We start from the raw sequence: 14,388 nt of genomic DNA, 5'->3' as shown, positions 1-14,388 counted from the left end.
GAAGAAATCTGGTTCATCTGCAACCACCTCAACATTGCAGAGTCCCAGGCCAGTAGTGGAAAGGCAGGCAGGAAAAGAAAGGGCACATGAATGTAGAACATGAATATTATATATACAGTGTTGATGTGCTCCCAAGTGTTCAGGCTGGGAGAATAGAGGGAGCAGGTTCATTTTTTGACTGTCGAGGTGATAAATATAATTGCACCATTATGGACCGCTTAGAGGTTCTTGGTTGGAGAGAGAAGGCAAGCAGGCGGGTTGGCAGGGAGGTCAAAACCATCAACGGCCTCTAATTTAAAGGGATCTCTATTTTACCACACCAAATGGCAGTGCTGGATTCCTCACCCTGCAGTGCATTTTTAGATCCGAGGGCATTGAGGATTAATAATTGAAGCGGTTAGTGCAGAGGATGACCTGTGACACTCGGACAGATAAGCATGGAACGTCCAAGAGCCTGATGAAATTAGCTATCATGATCATTAAACTGTCTTTGACATATTAATCTAATAAGGAACATAGGTCATGAGCTCTTTGTGCATACAGTTTTGATATTGTGCTTAAGGACCTTAGGTAAATGAATAATAAGCAGCTCTCACTGTCACAAACTAGCACATCTCACTTCTGCTGCGGGAGAAAATTCAACATTTAAAGTGTCTGTATATATATATTTAAAAAGACATACTTTCCATCCTCATTCTTTACTCTGACTTTAAATGACAGCTAGAAAGTAGTGTGTTACGAAACACTTGCGTGCAAAAGTTTGGGCACCCATAATCAAAATATGTCACCCGTAACAGCTAAGTGGGTAAAGGATGAACTCTTTTCAAAAGAGGGATAAAGCTGAAGCTGACACGTGTCTTTAATATTTTAAGCAATATTCCACTTTTGTATTTTACAGTTTCAAGAGAACAAGAAAGGAGATGGGCCCAAGCAAAACTTTGAACACTCTTTATAGTCATACAAATATTTTGAATCCAGAGGAAAGTTTCTGTGGTTCCTGTGCTTTTTTTGCCCGTTTTTTCCCCAAGTCTTTTTGTTCTGTGAGATTCTTGGGTCCTATTGCACACACAGCTCATTTAAATGGATTTTTTATGATATTTAAGTGGGGCGCTGAGAGTACCATGGCAAGACATTCAACTTGCTCCTCCTGTAGTAGTCCATATGGGATTTTAAAGTGCGTGTAGGATCATTATCTAGTGTAGAAGCATCCTCTGGCTTCAACATTAGCCCAAAGACTGTTCTGCTGATGTGCTTAACAGTCGACGAGGAGCTTACCTTTTCCCCTCCAAAAATACCTGTGCTCATTGTGGCCAAAATGCTCCATTTCAACTTCACCAGCTGACAGGAATTGTTTCCTAAATTCATCAGGCTTACTTGTGATGATGCAGGAAAGATTTTCTTTTGATGACTCTTTCATGAAGGTTGTTTTTCTGCCAGGTGTTGCTGCACAGTGGAACGGTGCAGCCTCACTGTTTGCAGTTTCCTGCAGCTCTTTTGCATTCAGACAGTAGTTTTTAATTGACTTCATAGCAATCCTAAAAGCAGTGTTAAAGTTTTTTTTAATTGCCATTTTTTTAATTTCAGTACAAACTGAGTAAAAAGCCTCCTGAGAACAGCTGTTTTTTTCCTTTTCTTTTCTCTTTCTTTCTCTCTTTCTTTTTTATTAGCTTTTTCTTGTATCAGACATCTCTTATTCAACTGTTTTATTCAAAAGTCAGTGGCTGCTGATTGTTGCCATAGCTCCAAGCTGCTGAACGTCTGAGAGTTTGGGAAATGTTAACTGATTTCTTGAATGTCAGACTTTCGAATGGTACTTCCCTTCCATCCATCACTGCTCTGTTACCATTTGCAGAGTCACAGGAAGCTGGAGCTTATCCCTGCTGACATTGGGCAGGAGGCAAGATATAGCCTAGACCACAGAAAACTCACAGAGAGAACATGTAAACTCCACAAAAGCCCCAGTGGAGTTTCAAACAAGGATCCCTCTTGTTGTGAGGCGACAGTGCTTACCACCGTATAACTTTGCAGCCTTTTTTCAGCCTCAAGTCTCCAAAACATCTTCATCATCTTTTGAATTCTACTTCTACTCACAATTGCAAACATTTTGGACCAGGGCTGCCTGTATAGTCCTGTCTCTCGGAGGGACTTCGGTAAGATGAAATAAACCACTTTCTTCTCCCAGGGGACAGCATTTCTCTGCCTCACATCACACATCTCCAAACAAGACAGACCCGTGGCTCTCCTTTAAAGCCATTGTTGGAGTCAAGGACTCTTTCAAGTTAATCTGCCTCCCAGTGACAGGTGAAGGCAGTCCGACCCACAGCATAGCACTCTGAAACCACTGAAATAACACTTGATTTTCATCAGTCTTTCAACAGTCTGACCATAGGACTTGACTGACAGATGCTGTATTCTGCAGGTATTCAATAATTTAGCCCCTGCTGCTCAACCGCCAGCCCACAGCCGTTAGGGCAGTTTTAAGCCCACAGCATATATCTCTCTAAAGATGGGATCTGCTCCAAATGCTTCTTATCTTCATCAGTGACTCTTGTGGTCTCTGTCTCTATTATTGACTACAGTGGCCTATAATCCATATCTGCTCAAGTATTAAACCACTGTAACTCTTTACAAAACTTTGCAGGGCTTTAGTCATAATGCTATTTCATGAGACTTGAGAATCTAGTGGAAACAATGTTCTTTTTTCTTTCTTTTCACCTCTTTGTTGAACATGTGTGATTGCTACACACAGACACACAGCCTTGTGGAGGTAAAAGGTGCTTCTAGTACAGTGTGAAACAATCAGAATCAGTTGTTACATAGCTCCTAAAACAGAAACCTAGAAGTGCAGTGTCATACTGTGGGTGCTCTGGCTTAAATTAAGTGAAATCTCTGAGCTGAAACAGAGCTTTAGTCTCCCTCCTTGGAGACCTAGAGAGCTGTATTTTTGCACAAACGATACCAAGCACATTTCACGATAACAAGTTACTACAAACCCTTAAGCAACAACTAGGCTTTTGGCGGGGTTTCCATTTGTATGTTTAGTCCACTCAAGCTGGATAACAGCAGCCATCTGAGAAGTCTCTTGGCAACCACAGCGTCTTTTCTCACATCAAGAAAATCCCCAGTTTTGCTTGCTGATACTAGAAAAATGCATATCTAAGAAGAGGTTCAGCAGCTATCATTTTGCTGTCCTCTGCCCATGAAAACTGCATCTAGTAACGTGTGATCTGCCAGCTAAAAGCTGTTTATATCAAAGTAATGAGCCTGAGGAGAGTGGCAATTAGGAGATTCCTTCCATTTCTCTGTCTATTCAGGGAAACTCAAACTGAGAGCTTATTGGGTAGACTATTAAAATGCTTGAGTAGGAGAAATTTAATTGGTTTGGGTAAAGCTTTGCTTCTGACTCGGGACATAAGCTGCTGCTTCAGTCTATGCCCGCAGCGGTTCGGAGGTCCTCTCGTGCAGGTGATATCATTATCTGTTAATCTAAAGTTTTCAAAAGGTTAGTTTGTCATCTGCTCCCGTAATTACCACAAAGGAGAGGAGTAACTGGCTTTTTAATTTTATTTTATTTTTCGTGAAAGGGACTATTTTGGACCTCCATCCCATAATGAGCTGTTGAATATTACAATAGAAGAAAATAATATCTTTTGTGCTAATCAGCTTAAGTGCTGCGTTATATAGCAGCGTGTAGCAGTGAGTCACCAGCAATCAGCGCTCTTCATCCTGTACAAACTCACCAGCGATGACCTGTCTGAGAGTGATTTATTGTCAGCATTAATATCCTCTTTGTTTGTTATAGCCAGCTGTGGTATCTGATTGGTTAAAGTTCCAATAGGAGATGTTTGATAATGACTTGAAATTAAAATTCAATGGCAAGTTGTTTCACATTTTCAAATCCATAATATTAAATCCGTAGCTTTGTGTCCCAGTTGCTGAGGACTATTGGATTTGTTATTGCAGAGATGTTTATAACTCTGGAATGATGCTGTTGCTCAGCTGGAAGGCAGACTGTAAGTGTTATATTGCACGCTGCTGTGGTTTGCAGATCATTGCCAAAATGTAAATGCATACACTGTAAGATCATTTAGACTCAATAGCAGGCATGACAGCTTCATCTAACTCTGACTATTGTGTTGAGATGTGTTTCTCTTTTCATGTGGACGAGATCGCAGAAGAAAACCAGCAGCTTTTGTGTCCTTGGGCTTTTTGCGGGTGTGTGTGTGTACATCTGTGTGAAAGAATGGGTGAGATCATCCCAGAGGCCTTATCATCTCTTACTTCTGTCCCATTAAAAAGGTGGAATTTGCATCGCCCAGTCTTTGAAAATTCCACACAACCCCAAGCTGGAGGATTACGACAAAATCATCCAACAATTGCTGGAAACGCACCACTCCCGGGCAGTCATCATCTTTGCCAGCGAAGAAGACATACGGTGAGGAGCGCTTCACATTTTGACTTCATACAGGTTGTTCAGGCACGCTGATAACTTACAACGATCATGTCTTTAATGTAAGAGAAGAAGCTCATAAAGACAAGGTGAAAGCACAGCTTTATCGTGTGTACAGGCTGTGTTTGCAACTCAAACACAAAAATGGCTCAGAGGAGAAGTGGGAATACAGATCTCAGCAGAGCAACAGAGGTATTGTTTTATTTACAATACCTCTGGGTGATATTCCTATAAAGAAACACAGAAGCAAACATTTAGGAAATGTAAGAATGAAGAATTCAGAAAGCATAATGCAAAAGATAACTGAGGAAGCATGAAATATGTAGAAATCTACATTTTCTTTGAATAGAAACATTTACGCTTCATATAAAACACAATAAGGGTGGTTATACGATTGTTCTTATCTTTCCTTTAATGAAAAAAACCTCAGCAGATGGCTGTGATGTCCAAACAACTCCTTAAGGCTGGCTGCACCTCTATGTAATAGATATAAGATTGCACATCCCTCTTGTGCTCTCTCCTATTAAACATATGAATGCCCTTGCAGGGGAGTGCTCAATGCCACCAAGAGGGCCAATCAGGTGGGCCATTTCCTGTGGATTGGATCTGACAGTTGGGGGTCCAAGAGCAGCCCCATCCACCAGCTCGAGGATGTAGCAGTGGGTGCAGTCACTATACTGCCCAAACGCTCCTCCATTAAAGGTATTCACACACTATGCATGCTGCAAGCTTCACCACCTCATTCGTGGCAATAATTCACTTTCCTGTGTTCTGATGGAGTAAGTAGGAGGGTTTTTTCCCCTTATTGTATGTTTATTAAAAATAAATGCAAATCTCTTATAAAACATCCACAATAATAGCTCCAAGGGTTGAGTTGGGAATATTGGAACAACCTGTGATCAGCACTGTTATTATTATTAACCTTTATTTGATTTGCAATCAGTTGCCTCTTCATGCATCCATCGGTATTAAGCAAAAGATTATGATTTATGGTCACAGATACAAATAAGCATTTGTTTATATTCTGCGTCTAATATCAAAGCCTGCAGTGTTGAACTTTTGTCTTCCCCTTCTACCAAGGAGAATATATATTATGCTAATATTCTATGCACACTGCCGATGTCTCATTCAGGCTGTTTCCTCCCTCTATCAGCTCTGGTAAAACAACCTTTGCATCTCTACTGTTCACCTGGGAATGCCTTTGCAGACACCAAATTCAAAACTCTGGCGTACTGTGAAGCGCAGAGGTTTCACAGGCACTCATAGGCTTTATTAGTTTTACTCATTGGGAAAGGGCTTTGATGTAATAGGCGTTCATTTTTGTTTAAAAGCCCTTCACTGCAGGTCTGACTCTCCTTTCACCTGCATTTTGTGTGGTTGCAAAGATTTAGTGTCAATATAAAATATTTACGGCTGGTTTAAACGTAATAAAATTATATAAACTCTTCTTTTGTTTTCTTTTTTCATGCTACTATACTATTATCACCTTATAAATATATAATGTAGTGAATGTGTTGGCAAGCATTTAGAGTTCTGACTGCTTTAGTGTGCTTTTTAGCTTAGGTGCTAAATTTAAAAGCTTCACTTGTGTATCTTGTTGCATATCTAAATAACAATGCAGTGCAAAAAGGTTCTTTTAAATGGTAAAGCTGGCCAATTCAAGTCCACTTCTAATGCAGATGACTGCAGTGAGAATGGCACAAAAATTACCAATAAAAAACACGTCGTAGAACTGACAGCAACTGCAGAGCTGAGCGTACATCACTATTCATCACCATGCCATATTCATCAAGCAGACTTTATCAAACAATAAGGTGGCCCAGGTTGGACAAAACTGCAGATCGGAACGTTAAAGTAACATAATGGCCAATCGGCAGGTTAATGCACCATTATAAAATCTTGTTGTAATTCCCATAGGGTCACAAATAGGGTCATTAAACATGGAGCTTTAATGTTCTTATAGGGGCTAACATTAAAAACATTGCTCATATGGGCAACATTTGTAGTGGTGCGACCGCTGTTGTTGTAAGGATGATGCATTAAATGAAAATAGGAACTTGAAATTGCTATCTTCCAGCTGGGGAAAAAGACAAAAAAATAGAGCATTATTCGTTAATTCTTTCTTATTCAAAGCAAACACAAGAAACTTGTGCTACAAAAAAAAAAAAATGGATCAGACCTAAATTCAACATTTACTCTTCTAATACTGGCTCAGTACTAGGGCTGTAGTGATCTCACGATACGATACACGGCATTCAGCCAACAATTAGATACGATTTAATACACATCATTTTCTGAAAGATTTTAAAGGGACAGTGTGATTTGACAGGAATCATCGCTGATTGGACTGGTGATCCGACCTTTGAACCGGAAGGACAACACTGCCAGACAAATGGAAACAAACAAATATGTCACAAACAAGTCTTCAGACTCGTTATTACATCATCAACCTGCTTGTTTTACTTGCTAAATACTATAAACACAAATCCAAATTCTCTAATCACAAACCATCTTTTTTCTTTTTTGAGAAGATCTCAATAAATTACAACAATCCTACATTCTATAAACAGAAAAGCCATCAAAACCACTGAGCTACGCACTTTATAAAACATTTTTATGAACTCATTTATCACTTTTTTGTATAATATGACCCCCCCCCAGCATTGTTTTATATTATGTTAATGTTCTGTGTTTTTACTAATTGTAATGTCTGACTTTTCAATAAAGTTTGCTTAAAAATTAATTTTTTTAAATCGATACTGGCGGCTGACAAATCGATACTTCATTAGAAAAAAAAATATCGATATATATCGATACAATCGCTCAGCCCTACTCAGTACCTATTGAAGCACCTCCTGATTCCTATAATCCCAATAACCTGACGGTAGACCAGTGAGCCGTGCTGACCAACATGTCATTGGGGTCATCAGGTGGGAACATCAGGTGGGAACCTCCTTTCACTGTTTCGTCTACTTGGGCCCACAACACCTCCAGGAGGCTAGACAAGTGATCACTGGCGTCCCAGAGTCACTCCCCTAATGCCAGCCATCACTGGTCCTCACACCACAACATCCACCTTTTCTTCCACAAGCAGCATCATTATCAGCTACCCCAGCCTCTCACAAACTGCACACCAGTCACGGCGGGGTGGGGATACAGACCCTGGTTCGGGTAATGAAAGAGAAGAGGGTGCCAGAGGTGGAGGCAGGACAAGACACACTAACAGATTCAGCAGGCAAACTCGCCTAAACAGTCTTAAATAGTCTTAATTAGACGTAAGTTAAGTCAACCACATAATTTCATATGAGCAGAAATAAAATAAGAAACAAGACCAAGAGCTCTGCCTTCCCCCTTCTGAGGTACAGTGGATGCAGCATAATTTGAAGCTGAAGTGTGATGGGGAGGTTAAATTATTGATTATTCTACTGTCCTCTGGGTCAGTGGTGCAACATTGAATCTCAACAACTCACTGAATGAAAACTTTTCAGCCCAAACAAAGCGACAGGGTTGTGTTACGTCAGAGCTTATGAATTAGAAGTCAATTCAAGGTGCAGAAATGTTCTTTTTTCTTTTACATGTCCCTCATATTATGAAACATTGATTTGTACCACTATAAAATCCCTCGGATCTTTTTTTATCACTTCAGTTTAGTTAAATCCAAGGTGGAGACGTGGAAAGTGTTTCACATTCTATGCATTTTTCATCTGCATTTTTTTGCACTGACCTCCACTCCTTCTGTTTCATGTGAGTCTGTTTCAGTCGGCTTTTTACCGGATTTCTCCAGATGACTTCTAATAGTACTCAGGGGACACTTCTAATCCGGTTCGGATGTGTCTGGCATCTTTTTATCATCTAACCCTAAAATCAGAGAATGTATCTTTGATTTTTGAAAGACATAAACAACGAAGAGCTTGAATTTAGTATTTTATAAGCAGCATTTGTGTCTTTCTTGGATATCTAACAGGAATGCCAGAACTAAACTCTTTAGAATTGTAGCTTGAATATATTCTACCAATAAGAAAAAGGAAGCAAAGGTTGAAATTTCACAGGCAAAATTGCAAGGATATGGACAATTCACCACAGAAATGGTATATTCTCAGCATGTTCCAGCTATTTTAAGTCCTGTTCTGTGTCACAGCGCATAGAAGCACTCGTCATTTTAATCGAGGTCTGAGTTTGGTGAAGCTTTCGTTAATTAGGGGAGGTCTAGCCTGGATAAATGCACAGTGTGGAGGCAGGGAGAGTACTATTAATCCACCATACATCATTGATGTTCTGTTGAAATTAACATCAACTGAGCCATTCAGCTGTAATTAGCCACCATCACCTTTACCCAGCTGATATGACTGGATAACACAGAGTGGAAATACACTGACTGTAAATAGTGATTACTCTCCATTCAGAAGATGGTGCATTCAGAAGATGAACCAAAAACACTGTATCACAAATGTGGCTGTGAGATTTTGTCTCAGCACAGTTTGCTGACCCATATTAGGTTAGAAAGTTCCATAAAAAAGGGAAGAAATCACACAATACCAGCTTATATTTTCCTTTGTTATGGCAAGTTTTTCTCATCGAGCTAATGCTTCAAACAGGCCCCAAAGTCCCTCTGAAAGGAGCGTTATGCTAACACATCATTGCATTAAATCCATCTCTATTTTAATGGATTCTATAAAGTGAGGCAAACCTGTTCAGCACCAACAGCACCTCCCAGCCTCAGGCAACAGGCTGTGGCACCACTCAGAAGGTCTGCGTTATTTATTATGCATCCTGTTTTTTAATTAATGTAATTTCCTAGATGAAAGTAGTGATTAAAGTTCCATGGAGCTTTAGAGGAAGAGGAGCCACTGTGGTCAAATTTTGATGAAGTAGTGTCTGCTGGTGTGTTTCCAACACCTGGTGGCCACCAGCACCACACCGCCACCGCCACGCTGCTCCTGCTGCTGCTGCTGCTCCAGCCTGAGTTTCACTTCATTTCCTCCAGGTCTGAATTGGTTGATAATTGGTCCGGAACTGAGCCATTCTCTTCTTTCCTCTATCCCAGGATTTGATGAATACTTCACCGGTCTGACCCTGGAGAACAATCGCAGGAATGTGTGGTTTGCTGAGTTTTGGGAGGAAAACTTTGACTGTAGGCTTCTCAGTGCCTCAAAGAGAGAGGATAGCCGCAAATGCACAGGTACGTGAGTTTCACATGAAACAACTAAAGATATATTAATATACTCCACTAAAAGAGGATGAAGAGGATATTAGAAGCTGCATCTGTTGGGGTTTTAAGTCAACCCCTCTTGTCTGCAGCGCACCCAGAAAGTCTAACAGTAGGTGCTTTGAGTTCTGGGAAGATAGTTTATTATTAGATTCATAATGCACTTCATGCTTTAGTCATACTATAGTAACAGATAATCTGCTCTCGAGGCTAATGTCCTGTGACTCTTAAATTCCCTCTATTCCTCCTTAACCCTATCACCCTGACAGCTTGGCACATTAGCAGCAAAGAGCCAGAGTATCATTTATTTAAGATGGAAATTGCAGGGAAAGTGACAGAAAGCTGAGTAAATTCTTTGTATGACTCCATTCTGCTTTAGCACCATCTTTGTGTTGTATTAATGATGGTGTTGTTTTCACCAGTGATGCATCTTCATGTTACCTAAACTATCCCTGCCAACTGTGTGACAGGCATTTCATTCCTTGCATTATGTACTTGGATGATGGCTGAGATGTGGGATGCTGTTTTAATCTCGCTTGCATGTGTGATGATGGTAATAGCAGTGTGACACAAATTACTGTTTGCTGAAGGATTTTGTTTCCTTTATAATCTCCTGTACGGTGCCTTTTGTCATGCATCAAAGAAAGAAGATACTCCTCCACTTGCTGAGCCCCACAAACCCTCTGCAAAACGATTGCAAAATGTCACTTTTTCTCTATGAATCCTCTGGAAATCGCCAAATCAAATGTTTCGATACTTTCTTTTTTTATGCCTCAAGACAAGCTGATATTTATGTATATTAAATGGAGGTTTTTGCATTCCAGGTCTGTCCACTGAGTTCCCTACGCAGAACTCAGAAAATCAGAAAGGTTACATGTGGGCTGAGATGTATGTTAAGTTGTGAGAAATGGGCTGAAATCTCAGTGCAGATCGCTTTTGATCGTCTTCAGTTTACGGAAGTCTCCCACATTCTTCTGTTTGTCTGACGAGCACCGAGGAGAAAAATGTTCTCTTCTATTTTCTCGATGATCATATTTTTCATGATGATTATCAGTAAATCTAACGTGAGTATTTGTGTTGCTTTGATTTTCATTTACCCCTCGAAATGATGCTTTTATTTACCAAAAGAACAGAAAACAAAGAAAGAGGTTGTACATTGCGGGTTCAAAATGTTCATCAGCAGAATGAGGTAAAAACCTTTAGAGCAGCCTGCAGTGAAAGGGCAGAACACTGGCAGGAGGTAACAGAGCAGGAAGCTACTGTAGCACCGCAGAACCGTAGAATTCATGGTGATCTTCATCTCCTTTCAGATGAGACAAATTAGGTTCATTGTTGGGAGCCTATTACTTTGTAACACACCCCAGTAATTCAGTCTGACTCTGCTGTACTCGTCTCAAACACTTTGTGTCACAGCTCAGTTGGATACATCCCACTTGGGAATTAAATATGTCTTCTTATTTTCTATAACACATTGTCCCGTTTAGGTGTAATTCTTCTTAAATCAAAAAAAGGGGGAAATAACAGAAGTTGCAGATGACAGTCAGAGCTGAGGAAATGTAACAGCTAATGGTTTCTGGTGCAATTCTCTTGCCTATCCTCACTCAGGCCAAGAGCGCATTGGGATTGACTCCAAGTACGAGCAGGAGGGGAAGGTGCAGTTTGTGATTGACGCGGTGTACGCCATGGCCCACGCGCTACACAACATGCACAGGGACTTATGTCCCGATCACCCTGGCATTTGTCCACAAATGGAGGCTGCAGATGGAAAGATTCTGCTGAGGTACATACGCAACACCAGCTTCAACGGTGAGTGACACATTGTAAAAATGTTCCTGTCAGATGCTCGCGGTACATGTGGGAATAAATTTAAATCGTAGAGTTTTTATGACATTTAACCCGTCTACTCACCATAGCAACTAAGCTAAAATTGAAATAGAAGCTACTTATAGCCACAGCAGTTAGACTCCATTCTGTTGCCTAATTCAACAGCATGAAAGGTATTAGTCCATTGTCTTTTAAGCTCTGTAGATGTGTTGCATGCAGCATTCGGGGAAAGGGCAACACATAAACACTGCTGATGTCAGATTTGCTCAGGTTTCCTCAGTGCATTACTTTAAATGGCTCCTCTGACAGATTTGTATTAGGCACAAGAGCAGAATACATCTTCTCGTCTAACCTGTGGCGAGAAAACAACTGAGCTATGTTTCATACTATGACTTTAACTACCACCACACCCTGAAGGACTTTACTCACATCTGTTGTGTGTCTGCATCATGCAGTCAGGAGAAAAACTAAAGTAATGATAAAGTAGCTGGAGCCATGCCCAACTACAGAAAAAAAGAAACTGCATATAAATTCACACTGCCAAATGTTTGATGTGTTATACGCAGTCACCTGAGGGCAAGCTAAAATTTCAAGCTAGGTTCAGTTTCATTCATATTTCAAAACAACATTTTTCAGATATTTTGGATAAACATAGTTCAAGTCTCTGTCTGTAGTTGAACATCTGCATTATTCAGCCCTGCACAGAAAACCGTAGATAGTTAACAATTAATAAGCAGACAGCTAATAACGTCAACTGCTCTGAAATGCAGAAGACAGTGCAGGAGAGGAGCCAGCAGAGAGAGTTTAAAACAAGAAAAACCTTTGTCATGACAAATGTGCTGGAATGTACGTTTGGCAGCAATCATTAAAGTCCCCTTTGAAGTACTTTGTGTCTTCACAGAATGTTCTAGAGAAGATTCAGCTATTAAATTATACACACTCAGCCATCAGTACAATGTTCTCAGAGTACTGTCCCACTTAATGAGGTGGACCCAGCTCATTGTGTTTCTTTTATCAAAATAACACTCCACTGCAATCTCTCAAATGGAAGATTTGGTGGGATAAGAGGAAATTTGTCTTTGTACTGTAGACATATTGTACTGATGATTGCTGTATTTCATTTCAATGTCTTATTTTTTTGTCCGATAAATAGGCACATGCCCCATTTTTACTGGTTCAAGCTAGTTTTGCTCCAAATGAATCAATCCTTTTTCAGTTTTTAAGGTTTCACTGCCTCCTTCAAAACAATGCAGCAGCTGGGCATTGTAGTCTTTCAGAATAGTAGATAGTTGGTCAATTATCGATGGAAGATTAATGGACATCTGGTGCTTCGCTAAAAAATTTACTATCACTTTCTGGCTCCTGCATCAGTAGTATCACAACTGGAGAGCATTTCTTCACTGAAAGAGGAGAAAAGAGAGACTCTGAGGTTTCTCCACGTGGAAAAATTGTTCTTGATCTTCTCTCACTAGCTTTGACAGGAGATCGATTTTATGAACTGGTTTGCTTGATATGATGCCGGAATCTCATGGATGGTTCATGCAGTCACATGCCAAGTTTTTTTCAAAAGCGTCTGCCTTTTTCCAAATGCTTTCCAATGACGACTTCCCAGATGGTTCTGTGTAGCAGACCATCTGGCACACCAGGTTAAGTATTTACGGTGGCAGGCTGGTATATATGGAAGCAAGGTTCATCATACTGAAGCAACAAATCAAGTGCATGGAAAATTACTTTTAGACACCTATTAAGATATACAGCACAAAGCAACATAATATATTACAGCACTTGGATTTATTCACCATAAAAAAATAAAGATAAAAACTGGAGATATAAAGTATAACAAGGGTGTAATATTTACAATTATCTCCTTCAATTAAAAGTTTATTCTTATTGTGTTTTTTTCTAAATTCAGTTTACAACAGTACATCGTGAGTTACTAATCTAATTAAATCTAATTTAAAAGTGTAAAAATGTCACTGCGTATTAAAAGTAATAAACAAAAAGGTGCGAAAGCAAACAGTGGGCTAAAGGCTAAAGAGCTGCTTGCCTTTCCCCAGCACGGTCGCTATGGCAGCAGCGCACAGCTCCAGTGGGCACAGAATCCTCATATTTTAAGTGAAATTAAACCAACAAAATGTATGTAATTGCCTGTGCAGGGCAGAGAAGACTAGATGCAGATGCATGCATTGGATGGAGAATCTGAGTCTCAATAATCATTTTGGCTTGTACTGACTTTTCTGGATCCCCAAAAACTTTTAGCTCATTTGGATAATTTTACCTGAGACTAATTTAAGATCCCTATCTCTTCCTGCCTCGCTGTTACATGTTCAAACCTTTTTACTCCATTGGTGTCCCATTTGGCATCTCTCACTGCTCCCTTATTGCATTAAGATGGGAACCACGCACATTATCCTTTGTATGTGCCACTGCTAATGTATGTTTGAGAGCAAGGGAGTGTAAACCTCCTTTGCTGATCTCCCCACTGTGCTGGAGTCACAGAGCTGAGAAGTGAGAGGCAGGGAAAAAAGGGAAAGAATAATGATGCGAGAGAAACACAGCAGTGGATCCCTGGTCCACCCACGCTGCTCGGCTAAGCACAGCAGCATTGCACTTTTGTCGTGTCTTAGTTCAGAGTCACATGCAAATACATAAATCTTTCATTTCAGACAGCGCTCCCACTAAGAAGTCTGCAAAGACCATTTTGTTCCCTTGAAAATATCAGTCAGCAGAAAACAGAAAATTAATTTCTGAAGCTTGTTTTCACAGAACCACTTAATTATTTGATCTAAACCTGAAGAGCACCAAGTGTCCAATCATCCACATAGCTTCACTGAACAACTATGTGTGTTTGGGCACGCTATTTATTTTTGCTGAGGCATAAAGCAAGAGTGGCAACTCTGGCCCAGCT

The 14,388-nt window shown here is 40.2% G+C and overlaps 1 protein-coding gene across 1 annotated transcript in view; it reads left to right on the top strand.

Moving 5' to 3' along the window:
- LOC140271390 (metabotropic glutamate receptor 7-like) overlaps positions 1–14,388 on the top strand; it is a 62,757-nt gene that overhangs the window by 29,697 nt on the left and 18,672 nt on the right. The window contains exons 3-6 of the mRNA XM_072366589.1: positions 4,300–4,435; positions 4,998–5,152; positions 9,495–9,629; positions 11,262–11,462. Of these exons, the coding sequence (XP_072222690.1) occupies positions 4,300–4,435; positions 4,998–5,152; positions 9,495–9,629; positions 11,262–11,462 (627 nt within the window). The remainder of the gene's footprint in view (positions 1–4,299; positions 4,436–4,997; positions 5,153–9,494; positions 9,630–11,261; positions 11,463–14,388) is intronic.

This window comes from Leuresthes tenuis, unplaced genomic scaffold (genome assembly GCF_036924035.1).
Source record: "Leuresthes tenuis unplaced genomic scaffold, fLeuTen1.0.hap1 SCAF_16, whole genome shotgun sequence".
NCBI lineage: Eukaryota > Metazoa > Chordata > Actinopteri > Atheriniformes > Atherinopsidae > Leuresthes > Leuresthes tenuis.
This window is presented reverse-complemented; position numbering and strand designations above follow the sequence as displayed.